This window comes from Amblyomma americanum, chromosome 1 (assembly GCF_052857255.1).
Source record: "Amblyomma americanum isolate KBUSLIRL-KWMA chromosome 1, ASM5285725v1, whole genome shotgun sequence".
Classification (NCBI taxonomy): domain Eukaryota; kingdom Metazoa; phylum Arthropoda; class Arachnida; order Ixodida; family Ixodidae; genus Amblyomma; species Amblyomma americanum.
Window position 1 is genome coordinate 184,658,780 of NC_135497.1, and position 27,928 is coordinate 184,686,707.

The 27,928-nt window shown below is 49.2% G+C and overlaps 1 protein-coding gene across 3 annotated transcripts in view; it reads right to left on the minus strand.

Moving 5' to 3' along the window:
* Positions 1 to 24,038: 24,038 nt before the first annotated feature.
* The window catches only part of Ac76E (adenylate cyclase type 2 Ac76E), a 466,144-nt gene continuing 462,254 nt past the window's right edge, over positions 24,039 to 27,928 (minus strand). For 2 of the 3 annotated variants that reach the window (XM_077647990.1, XM_077647988.1), the window contains 2 exons: positions 26,836 to 26,960; positions 24,760 to 25,045 (listed from right to left, as the gene is read on the minus strand). In XM_077647990.1, coding sequence (XP_077504116.1) covers positions 24,911 to 25,045; positions 26,836 to 26,960 — 260 coding nt within the window. In that variant the 3' untranslated portion in view covers positions 24,760 to 24,910. Of the gene's footprint in view, positions 25,046 to 26,835; positions 26,961 to 27,928 lie in introns of all 3 variants that reach the window. The other variant, XM_077647989.1, reaches the window with a different exon arrangement.

Genomic DNA, 27,928 nt, shown 5'->3' on the forward strand with positions numbered 1-27,928 from the left:
ATCCAACCATTCTTCAGGGTCTTCGCCTAGGGATCCATTGAAAGTTGGCGGCACCCGCGGCTGCTGCAGTATGATCGGTGTCGACATCTTCGGCGCAGTTGCGGTGCTCGTAGCCGCGTCTTTTCGCTGTCTTGTGCGGTCCGGCAGTTTCCCGAACTCAGGCTCCTCTCCCTGGAGACGTCGGCTGGCTCGCTGAGCTGCTGGCTTGTCCTCGGGTGCGAAGCGCTCAGGGCTGGCTTCACGACTTGAAGGGGGCGTCCGGAACATGGAAGGCTACCCCGCACCTCCACCAGATGTCACGTAGTGGTGACGGCAGTCGAAGCAGCGATGAAGACGGACGAAAGGGTCTTCTAAAAGAACTGTTTATTGGGCTGACTTGCACCCAAAATGGACTGAATCACTCGGCGGCGGCGAAGCGACAAGCGTGCTCGGCGGTCGTCGAACAGAATGGCGGCCGCTGTCGGCCGTGCTCAATTTAAAGCTGATAGCGAACTTTCGAGATAAAGAGCGCAAAGCTACTAGAACATTCCGGAACAACGTAGAATCAGCTCTGTCTGGCTGCGATCAATCGAGATAAATCTTGCCGCGTCTTGCGTAGCAAACAACGCGATAAAGTGATGTGGCGGCAGATTTGAAAAACGAACACACTGCAAATATTCGCGGCAATATGTATGGTAGGGTGTATGTGTTTCAATGTCCCAAAGCGACATGGGCTATGATGGACACCGAGTGTAGGGCTGCAGATTTGTTTCGACCGCATGGGGGTTGTGCACTGACACCGCACAGTATGCACGCCTTGCGTTTCGCCTCCATCGTCGCGATCCCGCATCCTCGAGCTCCTCGAGGTGCGACTGCTGCAAGCCACCCTGGAAGCACAGGAGGTGCTCATCACCGTCTCCACAGCGTCGGCCAGAGCAGTAGGGTCTTTGACTGAGGACCCTACCTACACCCTCTTTGAATAAGTCACGGTGTAAGAATAACATACTGAGGTGTTGACACTCTCCCTCCGCCACGCGCGAGAGCGCCCCGCTCGCGCCACAATGTGTTCGGGGAAAGGGGGAAGGGTTGTCATGGAAACCGGTCGCTAACTTAGAGGGCGCTGCGAAAGGCGGGCCCACGCTGGGCGGCTCGGTACGGCGTGGCGCGGCACTGCGCACGTGTTTTTGTCACATTTCGGAGTGTGCGGCTGCACTGCTGTGCTGTTTTCAACAAGTTCTTTTAATTTGCACCAAGACCTTGTGTTTGGCTATCGTCGGCAGAGTAGCCCACAGCAGGTGAGTTCTGCGCTGAGTGCTGCGCAATGGGAAGAAAGTGCTTCATGCCGAACTGCAATTCGGGACACCGGACACGTGCGGAGTGTGTGCAATTATTCAAAGCTCCGTCCGACAATGTTCGTTTGGAGAAGTGGCGCCGTGCGATTTCCATGGGCAGACCGGACGTTAATGCCCACTGACCACGTCTGCGCCAAGCATTTTGCAAAGGACGCGATATCCCGGGCATATTATGCGGAGCTCGATGGAAGAGTGCTACTTGACGCGGAAAATAGGCCTGTGCTTTCCAGAGATGCAGTTCGTACCTTATTTCCGAACTGTCCTAAGTATCTCACGCGGCCAGAGAGACATAGAGAGCCACCTCGGAAGAGGAAACCTCCTACGCAAGCATCCAAGCGACGTCGGCCGAAAGTCGACGACAACGGTGCGATGCAGCCTCTCCAAGCTTCCTTGCCTGCTGTGATGCCGGCAGATCCGGAAACAGCCTTGGAGCCAGCGGTTAAGCGACAGCATCTTTACTCAGACTCTGCCACTCTGATGCCATATCTGGCACTTGATGGTGCTTCAAAAAATACACCGCCTCGCCATTTAGCCTCCAGCGGAAAGGAGCTTGTTGAAGATTATGCCCGTTCTATGATAATTTGCATCGGGATAAAAATGCCGTTTTCTCAAGCTTTCGTGGTGGGTTATGGTCCATGATCCGACGAGCCCTTTCATCCCGTCTGATACATTTCCGGCGTGAGAAAGTTTTTACCCAAAACTTGAGTCGTAAATAGCCGCGCTATACTAGTGCGCTGAATCTTGAAAATTAGCCGACTCAGCGAAACAGTGTTTGAACGGTCTTCATATAGAGTGAAGAAGCAACAATAAGCTTGAAGCAAAAACTTTCCGGTGCAATAATTTTCTGCCCTTGTCAGCGGAAAACGGCACGAGGACTCCCACTTATATTTATTGTGTTTATATCTATGATTATATCGAATGAAACATGAATTGAGCGAGGAAGCGAAACGTGAATGAGCTTCGAGTGCTGCTCGACCGAGTCCATATCATCAACTGCTTTACACAAGATAATTTCATGCAAACGAACTTTCAAGACCGCCACACTACTGATTTTAATTTCAAGCACCGAATTTCCTTAGCGTTTTGAATTCAATTCACGCCACCAAAGCGAAAATCGAGCTTTGGCAGCGGAATCTCAAGACTCCAGAACCGCTCGACTGGGCCCGCTGACATCGGCGCCATCTGTAGGCTTGCAGCCGAACTGCAAGGCGCGCTCCGCCGCGGGCGAACATAATCGGGACGCTCCAGCGGGCGCAGTGTCAACACCTGAGTATTCTTGCACCGTGGAATAAATGTTCCTTCCTTCCTCCCTTCCCCACTCACTCACTCACTCACTCGCTTCCAACCTTCCTTCTTTCCCTCCTTCCTTGCTCCCTCCTCCTCAGACTCGCAGTCTGCCTTGAACAGAGCATCACCGTGCAGTCGACGTGCACCTTTCTCGTCATCTTCATTTACCACATGCTACAAGTTATTTCCAGGACTAAGGTATACAGGAGTGATGAAAATCCATTCGCAGTGGAAAAAAAAAATATGCCGCAACCATTTGGAAGATGTTGAAGTAACGAGCGTTAGCTGTTTGGTAGCGCCATCTATCGTCCATGCGATGTATTACCACGTTATTAGGCTACTTTTCCGTACCTCATTGCGAGCGGGCGGCTACCGCCTTGAGGTCGGATATTTTTTTACCAATTTGGGCCGAAAAAGTTTTTCGACTGTTTAGAGGGCCATTTTTCCTTACCTCATGGCGGTAGCTGCCAGGTCGCCATGAGGTATGAAATTGTGAGCTGTCGAGTGCTGACGTCACAACCGTCATGTTAAGCCTAACCATAACTAAATATTAACCTAATTAGGCGATATTGGTGTCTAACATGTTCTACTCATCGAGCCCGTTACTAATATGCCATTAGTTAGATGATGACGTTATCGGTTAATTATAAGCAATTAAATATAAGCCTAACCGTAACTAAATTTTAACTTCATTAGTTAATTTTCGTGTCTAACGTGTTTTACTCAGTCTAATTAGTTTTATGATGACCTCATTAATTACTGAGTTATAACCGATTAAACAGCCACGTGACTAGTTAATTATGACGTCACAAAATTAGTCACCAATCAATCACCAATCCGATATACTAATGACATCACCAATTGGGTTGCTATATCGATTTACTATGGGGGCCGCCATTTTGAATTCCTCGGACTTCGAAAATTTCGCGCCGAAGGGAGGTGGTAAGAAATCGAAAACGTGATGAATAAGAGCTCACGCTCTTAAAAAAATATCGGTAGAAGACTGCTTACGTGTGAGAAATGAGAAGGATCGCTCACTTTGTGAACGCAGGCGCGGCGCGCTGAGGCGTGTTGTAACCCGATGCCACGCAGCTGGCAATTATACCTCTGCATGGCTCTATGTAGCCGCCGCCTCCGCGACACCGCCGCACCCCTTCTGATCCGCGCGCTAAGTTCATGACGGCAGTTGCCGCCGTACCGCGGCCGGCGCTCCACCTTAAGGGTATGACGCGATAGCTAATGGGTTAATGCCCATATTTGCAGAATTGTTTTTTCTCTACTTGACATTCGTAGATCCCTGGGAGTCCACATACCACTCCTGGCGCATTGGTGCAGCGGTTCAGCGGTGCGCCACAGCCATACGATGACAGCAACCTCGCGCGACCAATCATTAATTTAACCGCCACTCGTTAGGTTACATGAGGACACCATCTTTTATGGGTACCATCGAGTGTTATCATTCTTTCACACACACACACACACACACACACACACACACACACACACACACACACACACACACACACACACACACACACACACACACACACACACACACACACACACACACACACACACACACACACACACACACACACACACACACACACGCACGCGCGCACACACACACACACATGCACACACATACACGCACACACGCACACACACACGCACACACACACACACGCGCGCACACACACACACACGCACCCACGCACACACGCACGCGGGTTTTCGCTTCATGGGCAAGTAAGGCTTACTCCTTAAAAGCAAACCATTGCAAACCAATTCAACAACCAAAATATGTTATATGCTACATAAATGATTGTAAAGCAGAGACGAAAATTTATTTTGAGATGCTGCAGAAACATAAGCAGGTAGCTTATTGCATTCAGGCGGTCAGCGAGAAAAAAACTAATATTTAAAGCAATATTTAGCAATAATGAATTCTCTGACATGCCGAGTGTGTTTATTTTGTGTTATGCGCGATGTGAACTCCATAATATAATTTTGTTTGTCAATACAAACTGTTTCACTTCTAAATGCTGCAAAAGAAGGATTAACTGCTTGTGCTTCCGCCAAACAGAGAAGCTGTAAGTTTGCTTTGCCGTACAATGGAGAGACTGACTGTTCTCTCCAGAAGTGGGCAAATATAAAGCGCAATGCACGTGTTTGTACTTGCTCAGATTCCCACACTAACACTTATTTGCGAAGAAATACTAGCGAGCAAACTTAATTTCATCGCTGTCTTTGCACGGAGACTTGAATGTATATATGCGCCCTAATTCCGAGCGTGCAAGTTACACAGTACACCGTTAAACGTCGAACAATGTGTCCTGGATGCAAAGAGATAAATTTTTCCGCCAAGCTCGCGTTCCATAAACTTATGACGGTGGGTTTAAGATAAACCGCTAGCGATGCATGAGGGCAACTATGCCATAGGGACGTTTTTTGTGGCGACGTTGATGGTGCAACTTCCACGGCCAGCTCTGCGTCTAGTGTCTGCGACTCGGGCTGGCTTCGAACTGCTGCGCAGTCGGATTCGGCGGAGCCACTGCTTACACCCGCCACAGTGGCTCGAGGGATCGGTTCGTTTGCTGATGAGCACAAGTTCGCGATGTAGGAGCGGCCGCATTTCGATGGAGGCGAAATGCAAAAGCGCTCGTGTAATAAAATTTCAGTGGTGCGCGTTATTTAACCGAAGATAGTTGAAATTGATCTGAAGCACTTCACTACGTCGTGCTTCATAGCCCAGATGAAAGGCTTAAATGAATGAAATTCTATTAACAATTTGTTTTCATTGCGAGAAGCGCACCTTCACGAGCCCTGCACCTGGTATCGTGGCGCCGCTGTCTTAATGCGGAATTTCGCCACATGAGTTCCGCTGTCCCCACGGCTGCTCAAAGGAGGCGATCGAGCCGTGCTGCACTAAACAGGCCGCGAACTATCCCTTGAGTATGGCGACTCGGACTGTAAACTCAGCTCATGAGAATTTCATTTATAAAGTGCTCTCGAATAGTCGGGCCTCTGGAAATTATCTTCGCCGCATTAGACCGCCGCGGGAGCTAGCTCTTTTTAAACGGAGCTCGCAAGTACATGAGTTAACACATATTTCGCGTTACCGGTTGAATTCGTGACGTCAAGCTTGCCGATTTGTGGCCACATATAGTGTTCCTGTATATGCTCCTGCAAGGAGCGGAGTTGCGCGAAGGTCCGCCATCATGTTTTAAGCTGTGCGGGAAAGCCACTGCTCGTGCGTACAGGGGCTGCGTTCATGGGCTGGCTGTGTAGAGCGCTTGAGCATGTTTTTTTATGTGCGGACAAATTTTCATTTCATTTCATTTCATTTTATTACCTTAAAGGCCCCAAAAGAGGGGTGTTACATAAGGGGTGGCAACAATTAAAAGCACACATTCACAATAACAGGAAAGTTTTTACATTTTCAGCGAAAAGACTTGGGCAAGTGATGATGGCAACGTTGTTTGGAAGGCCGTTCCAATCTGCGGCTGCACGAGGAAAGAAGGAATTAGAAAAAGTGACGGTGCGTGAGCGTGGACGGGCAACTTGTAGGTGATGGCTGGTGCGATGAGATATGCGTGCTGGGGGAAGAATATAAGGTGCATAGGGCTGTGGAAGAATTTGTGAAATAAAGACAGGCTGGCAATGCGACGGCGGAGCGATAAGGGTGATAATCCGGATGCTGTTTTTAAGGAGGAAACGCTGATGTCATAAGAGTACGATGAATGAATGAAGCGAGCAGCGCGATTTTGAACAGATTCGATGGCATTGATGAGCTAAGCTTGATGAGGATTCCAAATGGGTGATGCAAATTCTAGTTTGGACCTGACGAATGATTTGTAAGCTAATAACTTTACATGTTGCGGAGCATGGTGAAGATGGCGCTTGAGGAAACCTAGCGTCTTGTTTGTTGACGATATTAAGTTAGTAACATGCAAGCTCCAAGAAAGATCGCTAGAAATTGTTATGCCTAGGTACTTGTATGACTGAACTAGTTGTACGGGAACTTCTGATATTTCGTAAGAGAAAATTAGAGGATTACGGCGCCGGCTAATGGACAAAAGATTACATTTACGTGGGTTAAGTTCCATTAGCCACTTATTACACCACTCCTGAACAGCATTGAGATCATTTTGAAGAGAAGATTGGTCAGCAGTGGTGAGAATAGCACGGTAAAGTACACAGTCGTCAGCGAACATGCGCATGTTAGATGTTTCATTTGAAGGCAGATCATTAATGTATATGAGAAACAGTAGTGGGCCAACCACAGATCCCCATGGAACGCCCGACGTTACTAGGAGTGAGTGAGAGTTCTTATTGTTAACGGAGGCAAACTGCGAACGATTAGTTAAAAACTTTTCAATCCACTTCAAAATATGGGGGTGCAAATTTAACTGGGAAAGTTTTATCAGTAGGCGTTTATGGGGTATGAATGAACGTAGCAAGTTGGGTCTCGCAGGAGTAACCCTGGCGAAACCCGTGCTGAGCAGGTTGAAAAAAGTTGTTCGAATCAAGGAATGCCATGATATGGGTATAGATGACGTGCTCCATGGTTTTGCAGGGAATACTAGTTAGAGAGATGGGACGGTAATTAAGTGGCGAGTTCTTGTTACCTGATTTGTAGACTGGAACGACCTTCCCAATTTTCCAGTCTATGGGCAGTTGACCTGTGAAGAGTGACTGAGCGAATAACAAGCACAACAGAGATGAACATATATCTTTGGTATTAATCAGTGTTTTAGCGTTGATATTGTCGGTTCCTGCAAAGGATGAAAGTTTAATGTTTTCAATTAGTGACGAAATTCCTGCTGAAGAAAATGTAAGAGAAGGCATAGTATCTTGAATAACTGGGGCGTTTGGAGGAAATGTCGGATCTGTTTCATTAGTAAACACGGAAGAAAAGGCTGCGTTGAACATGTTGGCGCATTCTGTTTCGCATACAGTTTCACCCAAACCATCGGTGAGGGAAATAGTGCGTGTGTGCTGGGGGTTAATGACTTGCCAGAACCTACGGGGGTTAGTTGACAACATTTTAGGCAGATCGGAGTTGAAAAAGGTGCGCTTGGCTTCTCGAATACTTGATAAGTACGTTTTTTCGGCTGCGTAATATTTGTTCCAAGCGTCCTGACTATAGGAAGCAACTTGGCCGATCGGAAAAGACGCTTCTTTTTATTTTCAAGGCGTTTGAGTGTATTTGTGAACCTACGGTTTTGAGGGTTAGTTCGTATATATATGTTCGGAATAAACCTGTAGACCAAGTCGTCGATTTTCCTCTTAAACAAGGACCAGTTATCATGAATGGATCTTTTATTGAAGTTAGATTGAAATGCTGGCAAAAATGCGCGAAGTTCATTATTTATTGCTGTATAGCTTTCTTTATCGTATAATCGGATAGTTCTTTTAGTTGTTGCGCGTAAGGATGGTTTAATCGTGAAGCCGGCATGTATGACGTAATGATCGCTGACGCCTGGTAGATACGTGATAGAATGAACGCATTCAGGGTTATCCGTTCATAATAGATCTAGAATATTTGCGCAGTCTTCGGTTACATGGGTTGGCTCGGATACAGTTTGAATGAGGTTAAAATTAAGGCAAACGTCTAGAAATTCATTAGCATCCTTATTACCTGTAGCGGATAGATTATTCCAGTCAATACTCGGCAAATTGAAGTCTCCGAATAGGAGAGTGCATGTGTTAGGGTGTTTAGCTTTAATTTCATTCAATGCGTTATTAAGTTTTCGAGGGAAACCTGGGCTGTTAGGAGACCTGTAGCAAACGCCGATCACAACTGATTTGGGTGAAGCGTGGCATAAAACCCATATTATTTCTATATCTGATGAAAGCTTAATGGCTGAGCATGATAGGTCTCGATCGGTGGCAATCAGTACCCCTCCTCCCCTTCGATCTGGGCGATCTTTGCGAAAAACACAGAAATTGGGCAAGTCAGCAAGCACTTCACTATCGGAAATATCGCTGTTTAGCCACGTTTCTGTCAAGACTAGTATGCTACTGGCAGATGAAGTGACGATATGGGAAACAATGTCGCGCTTTGAAATGAAACTTCGCACGTTAGTAAAGATTGCTGACAATGAAAGGGCTTCTTGGTGTACATGCCTAGAACGATCTGTCGACAGGGGCTGAGATGGTTGCTATTTTACCTCTTTGACTGTTTGTGATGATTCATGGAATATGTAGCGTTTAGGACCAATGTGTAATGTTTTGAAGCGCAGAGAGAACTTATCGGATACCGATTTGGCAAAGGCTACAAGATGTTTGCGGGCGTTACGAACGGGAAGGGAGAAGTCTTCGCCAATACTGTAGTTGATGCCTTTCAGCTTATTGCCTAAGGAAAGGATGCTTTCTTTAGTTTTCGATGAGGTGAATTTAACGAAGATTGGCCTGGTGCGATCAGTAGAGCGGCGCCCGAGACGGTGAGCACGCTCGATTACATTGGGTTCGATGGCAAAACCTAGTTGAGTGGAGCAATGGCGAATGACTGTTTCTTCCGAGTCTGCATACGTTTCAGGGGGGTTAGTGTCAGGAATATTGTAAAAAAAAAATGAGATTGTTACGGTGAGACCGATTTTCTGCATCGTCCATACGTGCTTCCAGTTTGTCGGCCTTGCAGGTAAGTTCAGTGCTTAAAGTTTTCAGGGCGTCGATTTCAGAATGGAGAGTAGAAAGTGTGGCGTAGTGTGATTCTAGAGTGTCTATGCGCTTGTTTAAGTCGGTCAAGGTTGTTTCGGTAGTTTTCAGTTGGTGTTTAATGTCCTGCAGATCAGAAATTAATGTAGCTTGTCCGGTAGTTAGTTTCTGAAGCTCGGAAAGTATGCTGCCGTTTTTTAAACGTAACGCCAAAAACTAATCTGTGATTTGCCGAAGGTGTGCACACAACATGTAAAAAAATCGCCAAAGGTTAACAGCAAATTGTAGTCATGAAAAATTGACGAAAACTACTAGTAACCAGAGGGGGGCAACCTCATGAGGTTTCAACCTCATGAGGTCGACCTCAACCTCAAAATGACCTCAACCTCACGTCGTGAAGTGAGGTTGAGGTGAGGTCGGTGACGGCTCGAAATTTTGTGAGTAAGGTCAGCAAATCAGACCTCAACCTCACGCGTGAGTTTGAGTTTGAGTGAGGTCTTCATTCAGTGAGGTCGAAATTTTGAGGTCGAGACTTTCTGCGGTTGCCACGTCTTACTCCGACGAGTGCCGCTTCCGAAGCGGAGTTGCAGCTCATCACCGTAGTGTTCATGCAATGACGCTTGGTGTTCGGTTTCCCCTGTCTAGACAACCGGATGGCGCAGTCCGCTCTTAGCTTTCGGTGCTGCGCCGTAATGTCCGTTCAGCCCGAGCCGACAGGAGGGCGCACTCCTCTGGTCTTCCTGGAAGGAGTGCTGCTGTCACGGCACGCCACTCTCCCTCCCCCTTACCCCGCTGGCGTAGCACCCGTAGCTGCCTGCAGGTCGGCTCAAACTCCCGGGAGCGCGCAAAGCACGTAACTCACGTTGACCCGCGGTAGCTTTGTTTGATGCCGCAAACAAATAAGTTCAGTTCAACAAGCACGCAATAAATTCGTCGCAGCGCGGATGGCCCCAAGCAAGACCGCTTCGTGTTCATGCTCGTTGCCGGCGCTGACCTCATGGCTCTTGCCTTGCAGTCGAATAAAGGGGATCCTGCTGTACACATAGAGAAATTTAGTATTCCACGTGGGTACACTAATTATGGAAAGAGAACCCGTGCATTTTATGTACCTACATGTTTCAACAAATTTGAAACCGACAACACCTACACCTCTGTTCGAAAAATTAAGGCATTTATATGGTCATTTGTGCAGTCAAATGAATGACACCATGTGCTTTTCGTATGCTGTTCTTATTAAACAATTCGTTTGGAACAATTCTCTTTCTTTGTATCTCGTGCTCAAAAGATAATTCAGTTGCAAAAATGCCCTGTCTGGTTTTTTATGTGTATTGAGGAAAATACAATCTTGTTCATATTGCCGCCAGGTGTCCCCGGGCGGCGCCTTCAGGACAAAGAAGTGAGACGCGCGTGCTCTTGCAGCTGGTACACTTCAGCCAGAGGCCATCATCATCATCATCATCATCATCATCATCATCAGCTGGTACACTGCTTGACTGCTTGCGGCCTTTGGGTTCTGCAACCTATTTGTGACATTTTTGTAGTAGAGTGCGCTGGGTAAATCGCCCTGGAATATGTCGCACACCCCTCTTAACACCGAGGACCCCAGACCTCTCCTTGTCGACACGCCAGAGCACCGGGTCAGCAGCCGAAATCTTGGACTGCCCCCTGAGCACGGGCTATTGGAGACAACCTCGCCGCCTGGCCGACTGCCTACTGTGATCAGGCCATTCGACTCTACATGGGCGCCTACCCTTCAACCAGTCATGCAAGGCGCCGCGTACTACACCCTCCAGAACCCACGGCTACCAAAGTCCTTTCACGGGACTCAACTGGAGGACGTGGAAGATTGGCTCCTACAGTTTGAACTTGTCGCCGCATTTAAGCAATGGGATGACGCCGCCAAGCTGAGGAACGTTTTCTTCAGCTTGGAGGACGGTGCCCGTACGTGGTACGAAAACCGTGAGGACACTCTTTCATCATGGCCCGAGTTCCGACGTCAGCTGCTCGCCGCGTATGTCAGCGCTAATCGTCGGGAGCGAGCTGAACGAGCCCTGCAGTCCCGTATGCAAATGCCCCACGAAACGGTTACCATGTACGTCGGAGACATGAAGCGGCTCTTCCGACGGGCTGACCCAGCCATGTCGGAAGCCAAAAAGCTGCGCCACCTAATGCGCGGTGTTAAAGAACAGCTTTTCGCCGGCCTCGTGCGCAGCCCCCCAATCACTGTTGCCGAGTTTCTTGCGGAGGCAGTCACGATGGAGCAGGTCCTCCGGCAGCGCTCCACCGCGTACGACCGGCCAGTCCTTGCTGCTTCTGTTACGGAGTCCCTCCCGGCTTTCAACAGCAATACAGACTTTCTCCGCGACATGATCCGTGCTGTTGCCCGTGAGGAGCTAGAGAAGATTTGTGGTGCGTCGCAGCCAGCGGCCAGCTCCCTTATGAGCGTTATCCGCGAAAAGGTGCACCAAGCTATCAGGCTTCCGCTACTACGCGCCGAACCACAGCCAATCCAGAGAGAGTACTGCCGGGGGGCCATATCAGTACTCCGCTTGGACAGTGCACGGCTAGGGTCCAGATCAGCGACTCGACGTTCATAGCTGCCTGGTGCTCCGCGACTGTTATTGTGGCCTGATTTTGGGCGTAGGTTTTCTCTTTGACATGGTACGTACTGTTATCGGCCTGTGGCACAGAACCGTTACGTTTTCTACAGCGAAAGCAGACGACACTTCCGACGTTCGTCAACGCAACTCCGCCCTTCGTATTTCCACTGAAAGTGTCTTGATCCCGCCGCGCTCCAGTCTTTTTGCAAGCGTCGAATGCGATGATGGGCTACGTGATGGACCTGCAGTCGCCGAGGGCAACCTTTCCTTGCTGCTGACACATGGCATTTGCTCGGCCCGAAGCGTTGTCCACCTTTGTAACGGTCGGTCGGAACTCCTGATTACTATAATTTTACGAACGAACCTCGTCACTTTTTCCGAGCTACTGCCGTCGCGCGGGCCGACCAATTGTCCGATGTTAATGAGTGCTTTGCGTTTGAGGCCATGGAACGTCTGGACACGTCCCTGGATCGCATCGATATTAGCTCCGGGCTCTCAGCGACTCAACAGCGCGACCTCCGCGCCATACTGCTCCAGTACAAAAGCTGCTTCGCATCCTCCTCGAAAGTGCGGCAAACGACGATCACGAAGCATCGGATCATCACTTCCGATGACGCTCGCCCCATACGACAGCAGCCGTACCGCATTTCCCCGAAAGAACGCGACGCCATCCAAACGCAGGTGAAGGAGATGCTTACAGACGACATTATTCATCCCTCTAAGAGCCCGTGGTCGTCGCCCATCGCGCTTGTTAAGAAGAAGGATGGGACACTGCGCTGAACGCCATAACAAACGCCGTAAGCTGAACGCCATAACAAAAAAAGACGTCTACGCGCTGCCCCGCGTCGACAATTTACTCGACAGACTTCGCCGCGCCCATTATTTTTCGTCGATCGACCTAAAGAGCGGATATTGGCACATTAAGGTTGATGAACGTGACCACGAAAAAACTGCCTTCATCACACCCGATGGCCTATATGAATTTAAAGTGTTGCCCTTCGGCCTTTGCTCTGCGCCGGCGACGTTTCAGCGCATGATAGATACTGTCCTGGCTGGCCTCAATTGGCAAACCTGTTTAGTTTACCTAGATGACGTGGTGGTGTTTTCAGAAACTTTCGACCAACTCCTTGAACGCCTGCGGACCGTGTTGGATGCCCTGCGGTTGGCCGACTTGCCACTTAAACCCGAGAAATGCCACTTTGGCTACAAAGAGCTCAAGTTTCTCGGCCATGTTGTGAGTGCCGACGGCGTACGACCCGATCCCGAGAAAACTGCCGCCATAGCCAAGTTTCCCCGTCCTACTACAAAGGAAACTCTAAAGCGCTTCTTGGGTTTGTGCGCCTACTACCGCCATTTTATCGCCGACTTCTCCAAGATCGCTGAACCCCTCACCCGTTTAACACGTGACGGTACACCGTTCGTCTGGACTGCCGAGCAAGACAGAAACAGGCTGCTTTCACAGAGCTGCGCCAACGGCTGCACACTACCCATGTGCTGGCTCACTTCGATGAGGAGGCTGCTACCGAGATACACACCGACGCTAGCAGCATCGGGCTTGGTGCCGTCCTCGTTCAACATCAAGAAGGCGTGGAACGTATGATCGCGTATGCGAGTCGCACACTCTCGCTCACCGAAATCAAATACTCCAACTCGGAAAAGGAGTTCCTCGCTGTCGTCTGGGCCACGATGAAATTTCGTCCTTATATCTATATATATGGTCGTCATTTCAAAGTGGTCACCGACCACCATTCCTTGTGCTGGCTTACCAATCTCCGGGACCCATCAGGCCGCCTAGCACGCTGGAGCCTTCGCCTTCAAGAATTTGATTACACAATTGCCTATAAGTCCGGACGTAAACACGAAGACGCCGACACGCTCTCACGCGCACCCATCGAGCAAGCTGATGACAGCGCAGAGGATGACAATCGTTTCCTAGGCGTGATCAGCAGTTCGGACTTGGTGCAAGGCAGCGTGCTGATGCTGACCTGCGGTCTGTCATGGATCACCTGGAGGGCCATGCTTCCAACGTCCCTCGACAGTTTTCCCACCACTTGTCCTCTATTTGCATTCTCAATGGATTACTGTACAAGAAAAACTCCAGCAATGGTGACCGGACCTACCTCCTAGTCGTGCCATCAGGCCTCCGCGACGACATACTTTCGGCGTGTCATGATGAGCCCACCTCTGGCCATTTGGGATTTGCACGAACGCTTGTTCGAGTGCGTCAGGCCTATTATTGGCCTAAACTTGCAAAGACCACTCACCGCTACGTCAGAGGGTGCCGTGAGTGCCAGCGTCGTAAGTCACCACCGCTCAAGCCCGCAGGATTGCTACAACCAATTGCGCCACCTCGCACACCTTTTGACCTAGTCGGCATTGATCTTCTGGGCCCATTCCCTGTGTCGTCTTCTGGCAATAAGTGGATTATAGTGGCGACTGATTATTTGACGAGCTATGCGGAAACCCAGGCGGTGCCGCGCAGTACATCCTCTGAAATCGCGCGCTTCTTCATACACCACATTGTTTTATATGTCGCCCCGTCCTCCGTCATCACCGATAGGGGCACCGCGTTTACAGCGCAGCACATGCACGAGGTGTTCCAGTTGAGTCACACGAACCACCGCAAGACTACTGCATACCACCCGCAGTCAAACGGGCTCATGGAGCGCCTCAACAAAACCTTAGCGGACATGCTCGCAATGTACGTCGACGTACAGCACAAGACTTGGGACGAGATCCTCCCTTATGGGACGTTTGCCTATAACACGGCGATTCAGGAAACGACTCGCTTTACGCCGTTTCACCTCGTCTACGGGCGTGATGTACAAACGATGCTAGACGCCATGCGTCCGTGCCCCCCTGACGACCAGACGCTCAAGCCAGACGCCGAGCAATTTACCTGGCACGCAGAGGAAGCCCGCCAACTGGCCCATATGGACATCCACCGGCAGCAGGCAACGGATGCACAACACTACAACCAACGACATAGCCACGTCGAGTACCACCCCGACGACAAAGTGCGGGTAGATGAAGCGCACAAAAACACAGCGCACAGGAAAAGAAAGACACGAGACAGGCGTGTCTTTCTTTTCCTGTGTGCTGTGTTTTTGTGCGCTTCATCTACTCAAGCTATGAACCAACTTGCCCAAGAACGTGTTGTACTGAAAGACAAAGTGTGGGTATGGACTCCAGTACGTCGCCCCGGCCTGTTGGAGAAGCTCCTGAGCCGCTACTTTGGACCATACACAGTGCTGCGCCGCATAACGGATGTGACGTATGAAGTCGTCCCCAATGGCACTCTGCCGAGTTCGCGCCGTCGGCCTCAGCCTGAGGTCGTGCACGTACTGCGTATGAAGCCTTGTGGTCTCTTCGACTGGTCGCTTTAGATCGCTCTAGAGCGCTCTGAGAGGCGACCGCACATTCGGCTGGTCGAAACCGGCCGCTCTGACGGCATTCGGCTGGTTCTTTCTGAGCGCTCGCCTCCAGCTCAGAGCGCTCTGAGGCGCTCCGAGAAAAAGTCGGAGCGGCTCCGAGATGAGTCCACGTGACAGAGCCACTTTCGCCATTTCGCGAAAGCGGTGCGAGGCCTCGGAGTCCCCTGCGCGTAGGCAGAAGCAGGTGTCCTCGGGCGGCGCCTTGAGGACAAAGAAGTGAGACGCGCGTGCTCTTGCAGCTGGGACACCGCTTGACTGCTTGCGGCCTGTGCCTAGCCCTTTTGGTTCTGCAACCTATTTGTGACAATATACTATGCCAGTACTAATACCTTGTTTTGAGCCTCGCTACATTGCGACATACATGTGTTTGTTTATTTCTTTTGAACATTTATGTGCTTTCAATATTATTTCTTTTTTTGTTTTTGTGCAAGACTTTGTCCTGATGCAGTCATGCTGTACTGCCCAGCCACGCTCACAAGCATCAATGCTTAAGCGGGCTGGTTACTATCATGTACAATTGCCTGGAAATAAACTATTATTATCATTATTATTATCACAAGCTGACTTAACAGAAACTGCAGTAGTCAGCCCAGGCGAGAGAATATGATTCATGCTGTTCCTAACGACATCTGCTGATTTGATACAAATGCACGAAGCCAGAAAAGCCTGTATAACACCGTCGAAGCTTTTGATTGATGACTTCCCCTTTCGAATCTCACACTAATTCTGTATATTCCCGTTCCGTAATGGAAGCAGATGCAAACATTCTTTCACTTTTTATCCTTTCGAATAACCTCTCTTTGGTCTCCGGTTCCTTGTTCCTTCTCGGAAATTCGCTTAATTATGCCGAAACACCGGAACCCGAGACGAACGCGACAGCATATCGGCGTTACAGTGGCGAAAAAATGCAAAACTATAATGAATGTTTGGTGATGTGGTAGCTGATTCTTTTTCCTTTTTTTAATGAAGATGTGGGAATGGAACTGATTACATGCTCGCGCTGTGCTGCTGAGTCGCTCTTTCAAACCTTCTAATATGACGTTTAATGGGGCACAGTGTTGTTCGCTTCTGTTTTTAGTGTGCGATTTTTGTTTATAAGTTTCTAATCATTGTCTTTTTTTTTTCTCGTATGGGATCTGTTAGGTTGGCGGCCTGCCTTGCAGACGACCAGGCACTACACGTTATCTTTCCTTTAGCGATTTTGCAGAGACCCATCGTTCACTTTAAAGGGCTTCGCAGAATGCTCACGCGGTGCTCGCGGGTAAAAAAAACGTCGAGGATGCTGGCGTACCATTGATTAGTTCAGTTTTGAAGGAAAACAAGTGATTGACTTAAAGCAGCTTGTCTCAGAATTCTGTTGAGGCGTACGAGTATTTAGGCGGTTTCCCCCCCCCCCCCCCCCGGGAGGGGGGGGGGGTGTCAAAAAAAGATTTCGCTGCGGGGAAATTTGAGCAAAGAGCCATAGTGCTCTTGACAGAGAGAGAGGTAGAGAGGTTCACGCTGCCAACTCTAGGCCAGTTGTTTTGACCCGTATGATTTTAATAGTTGGCAGAGTGTTCGAAGACGTAATCTAGCCCTTTCTTTCAAAATGCCGCGGGATCCCCGAGTCATCGAAGAATTACCAGGATTTCGAAACCATTACCATCGCCACCTGGAGGGAAGTGGAGGAAACGGGCGAGGGTCTTGCCCTCACAGGAACATCAACATCATCATCCCTAATTATTAGCTGCAGGTATTCCTATTTTCCCCCGCACAATAATTGTCTTCGGTTGCTGGGTAATGTACAATATTTAATCAATATTCTGGCAACATTTAGTTTGGTAGCGGTATATCAGACTTCCCCGGGCTCATAAGGATGCACTGTTAGAATTATCATCATCTCCATCATCTCGAGAGTCAAAGGCATGTGTCGTTGCATGATCTTTGCAGTATGTCATACATGAGAACTGGCGCGTTTACCTGCTGGACAATCCTAATGTCATTAATGCGAACCGGGTTGTGGGCACTCTTTGCAATGCGTCATGCGCGCATGTGTAGTAATGCGGGATCCGTATGGATCTTGAAATGGGGGTGGAAGGAGTGTGGATGGGGGCCTGGTATGACGAGAAATTACATCGTTGTCATGTGAGTGCCCGCCGTGGTGGCTCAGTGGTTAGGGCGCTCGACTACTGATCCGGAGTTCCCGGGTTCGAACCCGACCGCGGCGGCTGCGTTTTTATGGAGGAAAAACGCTAAGGCGCCCGTGTGCTGTGCGATGTCAGTGCACGTTAAAGATCCCCAGGTGGTCGAAATTATTCCGGAGCCCTCCACTACGGACCTATTTGGTCCTCTCTTTTTTCGCTCCCTCCTTTATCCCTTCCCTTACGGTGCGGTTCAGGTGTCCAACGATATATGAGACAGATACTGCGCCATTTCCTTTCCACCAAAAACCAATTATTATTATTATTGTCATGTGAGTAGCTGTGATGTCATATTACAGCATCGTCACGTGACTAGGTTTTATGGCACAATACATCGCTGTCACGTGACCTGGTATGACGTCGCACTCATATGATGTCATCACTAATTATACTATTAGTCTTAGCGCTATTTAATTATATTAATTATCATTAATTATGTGAAATCATCATCTTCGTCGCGTGACTCGTCGGCTCGTGACGTCACCTGGTGCCGTTTCTTGGGGACACTTTTTTGCGGATATGACCTTGAAAGTGAGCCATCTAATGCTTTCGCATTAATAAAAGAACCCGCTTACTTCTACACAGACATAAACAAAAATTGGTGGACGCTTAAGCTTCGCATGTTTTATCGCGAGAGGTTGGTCCCGCAATAAACGCTGCGGCCTTTGCTGTAGTGCCGAGTGTGTACCACAACCTTGTCAGCGCTCATAGAATTTCTTACTATTAACTAGAGGGAAAGCTGGCCCGCCTATGAGAGTTTGCGTGGAGGTTCCTCGAGACCACCTGGGCCACCATGGGCGCTCTGAGCATCATGGGGCGGAGAGCTATCGACTGCAGAACTACAACTTTTGGTCTAAAAATAATGAAAAAAACAAACGTTGTTAGATAATTAAGGACGTCGTATCATTCAATATCCTGTCTATAAATCGTAACAAACGAGTAGAAAAGCATGTAAATGCAAATCTTGCTCAAAATGAGCAATGGCTTGCTCTCCTATTGGCCAAGCATTGCAGAGCACAAAAGGCAATATTTCGTGCTTAACAGGCGCACTTTAAAAAAACATATGTTTTTAAAAATGTTGTCGCTTCAACATTTTAAAAGGTTTTTCCACAGCATTTCGGAAAACGAAAACCTTTTATTGGCGTTGTGTGCTGTTGCGTTTTCGCTACTATGGCTTTTGCACACTACTTTCTCACAAAGTCGGACAGAGACAGTCGGAAAAACCGGACTTGCCCAGGACCGCAGTGATACTCTGAATCGCTTCTGACGAAGGACCTTAGTGTTGAACTTGACGCCGGTTAGAGCGTACGAGCCTTGAGTCGAACTCTTCACTTGGGAGTGAAACACGAACCACCTTTGCAAGCTGTGTTGTTCGAAACTGGGTTTGCCCCCGAAGGGGCGCAGCGGGGTTTGCGGGGCCTCCTCCAAGCACACTCCCCTGAAGAAGCCGGGCGCCGGGCCGGGGTGGCTTGTACCCATTTTTACCGGTGGGTGTCTCGCGGCGGGTATGGCTCAGTGGTTAGGGCGCTTGGCTACTGATCCGGAGTTCCCGGGTTCGAACCCGACCGCGGCGGCTGCATTTTTATGGAGGCAAAACGCTAAGGCGCCCGTGTGTTGTGCGATGTCAGTGCACGTTAAAAATCCCCGGGTGGTCGAAATTATTCCGGAGACCTCCACTGCGGCACCTCTTTCTTCCTTTCTTCTTTCACTCCCTCCTTTATCTCTTTCCTTGCGCCGCGGTTCGGGTGTCCACCGATATATGAGACAGATACTGCGCCATTTCCTTTCCCCCAAATCCAGTTATTATTACTTAGCGCACACGAGCAAGAGGGGACGCTCTTTGACAGCTCGCGGTTATGTGTGTCGTTTTGTTATTTTCTAGATGCGTTGATAAATAAGATCAATTAATTAAAAACTATACGCAAGTTATGTAAGTCCATGTTACCTGTGTGTAGTTGAGTCATTTTATGCTACTACACAGGTGAATTTAGGGAGAGCTTAAGAACCGGAGCTAGCCTCTGAAAGGTTGTTCAGAAAGAAGTCCTGTACTGCGAACAGTTTTAAAATGCCGCCTTTGAGAAAAGTAGTCGATGGTGATGTTTTAGGTACACTGGATTCTTTGGATTTCCCACCGTCTATCGTGCTTCTCATTAAAGATGTAGAGACATTTCAAACACTTTGTTCCTCAATGGCTGGGTAAGTACCGCATTTGATGTTGGCCGCGGCGTCCGTCAAAGTTGTCCGCTCTCCTCCCCTTTCGTTTGTCTTAGCATTAGAGCCTTTCGTCCTGGCAGTCAATCACTACTTTCTTATTACAGGTCTGGCGTTGCCAGACAGTGAGGCAGTACGTGTCACTGATTATGCAGATGACATCACACTCTACTTAGCTGATGAACGCAGCCTGATCGAAGCTTTAAACGTTTTTCATGAGTACGCCTCCTTGTCGGGTGCTGCTCTTAGTTATTCGAAGAGTCATTACTTTTTTCTGGGGTCTCCTCAGAGACGTATTACATGTGCGATACCTTTGCAGTGGTGTGCGCAGATGCGCATTGTAGGCGTGACCTACGACTGTGCTGGAATATGGGATGGTATGTGGTCTTCGGTCGTAGAGGGCATTACAGCTCGTGTGCGGAGGGCGCAGACATTTGACCTGCCTGTGCGTGAGAGGCGCTACATGGTTCAGTCGGTCGTGCTGGGTGCCTTCTGGTAAGGCACCCGGCAGTGGTCGTGCCCATCCATTTCTGTTAACCGAGCTTGTGACTCGTGCTGTTCTTGGACAACCACGGGAGAAAGGCGGTTTTGCCTTTCCAAATTTGTCCCTAACGTACTCGTTGTTAGCTTTGAATTGCATTTTGCGTATCCTGCTGGACCGCGGCGGCTGCGTTTTTATGGAGGAAAAACGCTCAGGCACCCGTGTGCTGTGCGATGTCAGTGCACGTTAAGGATCCCCAGGTGGTCGAAATTATTCCGGAGCACTCCACTACGGCACCCTTTTCTTCCTTTCTTCTTTCACTCCCTCCTTTATCCCTTCCCTTACAGCGTGGTTCAGGTATCCAACGATATATGAGACTGATACTGCGTCATTTCCTTTCCCCCCAAAAAACAATTATTATTATTAATTATTATTATCCTGCTGAGGGACGCGTCTCCGGCGCCAACCCTAGCGCGGCACTTTTTGGGCCCTTATTTGCGCTTTTTGAATCCCTCGGCTCCTCTTAATCATTGACCTCAATCAGAGCAGCCTACCGCTTTCTATGCTACGTCAGTGGCCTTTTTCAGACATGTAAACGCAATAGCACCTGATGTCAACATCGTTGCAGACCGTGTGGTGGACATTATGGGCTCGCTGTTGCCTACTGTGCCGGCGGCTCGCCGCTCACCGATGTTCCGCGTTCAATGGGCGCGTATAGCGTCGACGCCTCTCCCAGACCATCTACGCGACTTTGTTTGAAAACTTGCTTGGGCAGTTCTGCCTACTTGTGATCGGCTGGAGCGGTGGGGTGTTTTTACGCTCCAGTACCTGTCCGAATTGCCCGCTTCCGGAATCTAATCGCCACGCTACAGTCACCTGCGTGGTAGCGCGTGTCTTTTGGCGCGCGGTTCATGCGGGATTTCGTGGGCAGGGAATTTCGAGCTTTGTCTCCCGCGGCCGCTTCCCCAGCGGCCGTTTTGCTCGCGTGTTAATTGTTGCGAGTATTTTTAGTTTATGGCGCAATCGATGCACCGCGGTCGCTGGTGGCTTTCGACGCTGCGCTGTGTGGCCAATACTTGGCCGTCTTCGAAGGGAGCTGATAAATTTCTTGTCAGAGGAACTCTTTTTCATGGGAGAGGAAGAGTTCCTCCGGCAGTGGTCGTGCCTATTCATTTCTGTTAACAACGATCGTCTTGTTCTGGTCTTTAGACCAAACTGGCGCAAGGTCTTTTTTTTTTCCGTGTCAGATTATTGCTGTTTCACTCTTCCGTGAATAGGTATGGTATCCCGTCTTAAATCGCTCACAAGCAATTCCTGTTAGTTGCTCAAAGATGATTATGGTACCTCTTTAATTGGCTCACCTTACATGCTTAGCTTCATGTCTACTTGTGAATGTCAATATATTCGGTAACCTTGGCATGTGTACATATGTAAATAAAATTTTTTCCAATCACGTCCAAATGTTTTACAGCAATAAACTACTCTTTGTGTGTGTCCATGAAATACAGTCCGTGCTATCGTGCGTGCGCGAATAGCTCATTTGCTTTAAAGGGGAAACTATTATAACAGAAGAACTCATGGCCGCAGTCCCCTGGGTCCCCGCACGACCCAGGCAGTGCTTAAGCGTTTGCTACCTGGTTCAGTCCGTCATGGTTGGATGCCTTTGGTGCCTTTGCCACATTGTAAAAACCGCCCCTTCGTGACATAACACGTGTGGTGGTGGTAGTAGTGGTTTTATTAAAAATAATAGTAAAAAGGAAGGAAAAGTTTTTTGCTAGCCCCGGCATCTGCCATCGATACTGAAGCACCTGAGCTGGGGCAGCGGAAATAAAGGACAGCAGGCAGAATGGAGAAATGAAATGAAAGAGGTGAGGGGACAGGAAGAGAGGATAGGGGGAAGTAATATGTACAAACTATTTACACAATAAGAAATGTGTCCAGGTTGTGCGCGTGATTAGTTCATTTTAGAGGAATTAAATCACACACGCGCACAGCACTGTGATGGTTACAACTGGAGTGGGGCGTCCAGTTATTAATCGTTCAAGGTAGAACTCGTGGAGCGTTCGGTCACTGCGTGTAACTACCTGTCGGAGAACAGACGGGACGTCAAGCCCGTGTGTTCGAGGAATGCACAGAGGCTCACCAAAGTTCGCTCACGAGTGCGCATCTCATTAATGAGGTTATTGAGCTGCCGCTTACGTCACATCAATGCCCGGTAACCTCCCCGCGGCCGCCAGTGCCGCGCTACTGCCTCGAGTCGACCGCTGGGTCTGTGGGCTGGGCGTCGCTCCCGCAAGAGGGTGTCGGGGAAAAATTGGAGCGGGCTTGTCTAGAACGGGGCTAAATGTCGTACCCTTAATTTGCCCGCTGCTGTTGAGTGGTTAGGTGCAAATATTTTTGGAAGGGGGAGGAAAAACCTTTAATCACCAAAGAAAGAGTGCTGACTGAGCTGGTGGTTGGAGTCCCCAGTCCAAGACCCCAGTGGCCTTGGCCGACGAGCGCACCAGTAGGATGAGCGCTCGTTGGCTCTCCAAGGTGAGGCCGGTCAGTTGTACCTCCCACTGCTCAGGTGGCGTGTCCGGTGTCTGTAAATTTTCGGGGGCACATGGTTTCTTAATGCGGCCTAGCGGCTCTGATGCGTTTCTCGTGACCGGTAAAAAAAGATGATTCAGTGCTTCGTTGAAAAATTGAAGTATATGTCTCCGTTTTGGCTAACCTTGCAACCTACCGAGTTTCATTTCCTTCTTATGGATAGAGAATTAAGTAATCGCAGTTTTAAACGAATGCCAGAAATGCGGTTTATAATAATTCTATTCAATGGGAAATGTATGGCTGCGGGAAAAAAACTGCAACTCTTGCTCTAATGCACCTACTCATAAAAAACTTAAATCACGTTTAGCCACTGATGAATATAATTTTTTTGAAGTTTCTCGCTGCTTCGTGTACGGTGTTCGCTGGTGAGGCGCCGTCGACATCATGTTCACGTCACTGCCGCTGCATCCACGCGACCCTGTTCCGTGGTTTCTGTCTCCTTCATCCGAGTGCATTCAGCGTGACACTTGCACAGTGGGTTACCCAGTTGCTCCGTCCACAAATGACTGACTGTAAGTTGACTTAATAGGTAAAACTCAAGCATATTTTGAGGCAATATATGGCTCTGATCCTTTCAGCAGACAGGGGAGGGATCGCTCGTGAAATTTGTCATATTTGGTGCTTTTCTGAGGCGAAACCAAAAAAAAAAACAGCATGCCTTGCTAGTTTTCTCTCAGAAAATACTTGAATGACACTAAGGAAAGCTGAGCCGTACAGCGGTCAGCCTTTCCATGCATGGGGAGCACAGCGCTAGCAACGAGTAACGAGCGCCCACACTAGTGCTATGCGGTGGGAAGGCAGAGCCTTCTGTGTGACGCCCAGAGCATGCGCGGTTGGCGGAGTACTAAATACCCTTGGTGAACTCAGGTGTATGTGCAACGTCGGGTCAGAGACGACGCAGGAGAGTCTACTCGACGTTAGGCGTGAACGGAGCAGGGGGCATATAACAGCGATGATTGCTAGCGGGCACTGAGCTGAGTGCCACTAGTTTGTGCAGATGGGATTCAGGATGTGATCTCGTGAGGACAACGATTCCGAAGTCAGAAGTTGTGTTCCTTCAAATATGGGTAGTCAACGCGGGTCATTGCGGGACGCGCGAAAGTGCGCATTTAAATACGAATCCTGCGTTGTCGTAGTCTGAAAACAAATGCACTGAAAGGTGTCCAGCTGCCAAAACATTGCGGATGGAACACTCAGCAATGCTCGTGCAGTACGTGCACTGATGTGCGCATACAGTGCGGTGAAAACACTCAGGCGTATTACAGTGAGAGAGAAAAATATTTAATGCACAATGCTTAACAGGTTCGTACTACAGGATGTGACAGTGGTTTTCTGCAGATATATAGTTTTCTTATTTCCTCCGACGGTTGTACACGCTATACATGATTATTTGCCCAGAATATCCAGAATAAAAGGCATCCTCAAAGAACAACGTCTGCGAACTCGCGCGTTTGATTAAGGTTTTTATTGGATGGTTCGGAACACTTCGAGGTAAGCCGTGCTTGTCCGCAGAGCTTCGATTTTCGAGTGGTGGAGTTACTCGGGACACTGCTCGGGAAGCGCTTGGCTGCGCGCAAAGTGCGCGGAGGTGGAATCAATTTTCGATGCCCCGACTCAATCCTCGGAATACGCCTTAAGAAACTTGTCGCTGCGCTGTATATATGCACCACTTAAAATCACCTCAACACCAGCTTAATATATGTTGCGCTGGAACTGTCGAACAAGCTAATCTCACTTAGTTGCGTGGAAGTACTCATACAGTGACTCTATAGTTGGATGGCTGCGCGCATGTCCCAATAAGGTGTTTTTCGGACGCAGATGCTTTGCTCTTTTTTTTTTTCTGTGCTGGTAGCCTAAGGGAACAGCTTCTGCCCGTGGTGGGTATATGCGCGTGTGCTGACGTAGAACGAGTCTATATCTCCTGGCGGGTGTGTGGGGCAGTAGACGAGTCACTTCCACCCTGCCCGTGTCTACGCCGGTGAGATGCGTCGGGCAGGGAAACCGGGCGTTCGACTCCCGGCCTCGGTTCCACTCGGCGGTCTGCGTGCTGGAGCAGAAAAGGAGTGGGCCGGCTGGATTGGCTGCGCAGCTGGCACGGAGCCAGCTCGGGGGGCGGGGGTAGGGGCGTCGCTCACGAGTCGTTCCGGTCGAACTGGGTCTTGACGAAATACGTGGTCAGGGTGCCTTTCCCCTTGACGTAGGTGGATCCCCGGCACTCGCACTCGTAACCACACTCCTGAAGTTTCTTGGCCGTGTCTTCCGTCACCTACGGGAAGGGAATCAAGGAAAAGAATACTAAGTCGCATTCTAATTGTAGGACGTACTGCTTGCCTATGAAGCGCGCGTTTCGCAGTGTTCTGCTAAGGTGCAGATGTGTCCACTCGATGAAAGCGCACACTGGCCGCTGCACTGTATTTGAAAACCGGGTGTCGTGTCGTGTCCGCGAGCCCGTCAGAGCGGTGCCGCATTGCAACGGCCAGTAGCCGTGGATGGCTGAGGCATGAAACACGCAGCAGGCGCGACGCCTCCTGGAGGTCGTTTGCTTGTTGGTCACTTTGGAAGCGGACGGCATTCCGCAGCTACACAGTGTACTCTGGGATACCGAAAGTGCTTGCGATAAGCGCGGTTGAAGCTTTAATTTCGAGCGCTCTCTCGGGGCCTAGGTGTAGCTAACATTTCGGGATAAAACAAACAGATTAATTCATTCAGCATTTGGGGCTCTGGAACAACGTCAGCTCTTTTGAGCTTATTGCAGTACAAGAGCTAGTTTAAGGGGCACTAAAGTGAGCTTGGAACATGGCTGCATCTTTCAGAACAGGCCGTACAGGACTGGTACTTGTAACGGCTCTTTTCTTGCGATTATATTCCTTTCGAGTCGCTCGCCTCAGCAACCGGCGGATTCTGGCAGTAGCGGGGGCGTAAAAAAATTTCAGCCAATGGCAAAGGGCGAAAAAATGAGAATAAAATAGAACCGGACTAGAACTGTTACACTACAGCGTGCAGAACGCCGTAAACCATTCGGCTGTGCTCCAGAGCTTTCGTTTTTTAGAAACGCAGAAATGAATTTTCTTGGGGACGGCCACCGGTTGCTTGTGTGGCGTCATAATAGGCTGCTAATAACTTTTGTAATGTTGACTTAGCCAGCGGGAAGCAGGGTGAGGGTCAAACGAACAGAGTGGCTGGCCTGAGCTGTGATTCTCTTGTTTGGTACTCTGCGCTGGGAGAGCGGGAAGAGGGCAAGAAAAAAGATTATGATGGATGACGCTGTGGACAGAGGAAGGGTGTCATAAATACAGACACATGCTGCAAGGCATATTGTTGACCAAAGCAAAACGACCAAGAGGACCCAATCTGTCGTCTTCTACCACAATGAATAGCGCCCAAGACTCGCACTTCAGAGCTATTACAATAACGTCACTGAGGAAGTCACCAGCCGAGCTGTCGTGGAACATGGAACTCGAGTGCGACCATGCGATATCGTATTATTATTATTATTATTATTATTATTATTATTCTGTTTGCAAAGATGACATGCGCATACATGTGTAAGACAGCATACCGTAATCCTCAGTTCCTTTCATGCAGCGTGTAGCGTTCCTTGAGATAAATTTTGTGCTGCTGGCGAGTACTTATTCGCCGTTTTTTTTTTTTCAGTCGTCATCTTGTGCACACAATGCAAAACAATGGATACATGTTAAGTCAAGTTCTGGAGCTTTTAAACGCATCTTCTCACCGCCGCCACAGTAGCTCGGTGTTTATGGTGCACGGCTGCATACCCGAAAGGCGCGGGTTCGATCCCGGCCTCCGCAGTCGCAAATAGGTGCAGGCGAAATGCTGGAGGCCCGTGTACTGGGCGATGTCAGTGTACGTTAAAGCACCCTAGGTGGTTGAAACTATCCGGAGCCCTCCACTACGGCGTGCTTAATAGCCTGAGTCACTGTAGGACTTAAAACCCACAGAGCAACATTTTCGTACCCACCTTATTTCATTTTATACTTTTTTATGACGGACAAAAAAATTGCAGGGTTGTTTGGGTTCACGTTTGATTTCACGTACCTGGATCCTGCCGATGACGCCACAACTGTCCATACGACTGGCCACGTTCACAGTGTTGCCCCAGATGTCGTACTGCGGCTTCTGAGCACCCACGACACCGGCTATGACCGGGCCGTGGTTGATGCCTAAAAGATTGCACAGAGTGCTTATTGGCATGACGGTAAAACACACACACACACACACACACACACACACACACACACACACACACACACACACACACACACACACACACACACACACACACACACACACACACACACACACACACACACACACACACACACACACACACACACACACACACACACACACACACACACACACACACACACACACACACACACACACACACACACACACACACACACACACACACACACACACACACACACACACACACACACACACACACACACACACACACACACACACACACACACACACACACACACACACACACACACACACACACACACACACACACACACACACACACACACACACACACACACACACACACACACACACACACACACACACACACACACACACACACACACACACACACACACACACACACACACACACACACACACACACACACACACACACACACACACACACACACACACACACACACACACACACACACACACACACACACACACACACACACACACACACACACACACACACACACACACACACACACACACACACACACACACACACACACACACACACACACACACACACACACACACACACACACACACACACACACACACACACACACACACACACACACACACACACACACACACACACACACACACACACACACACACACACACACACACACACACACACACACACACACACACACACACACACACACACACACACACACACACACACACACACACACACACACACACACACACACACACACACACACACACACACACACACACACACACACACACACACACACACACACACACACACACACACACACACACACACACACACACACACACACACACACACACACACACACACACACACACACACACACACACACACACAC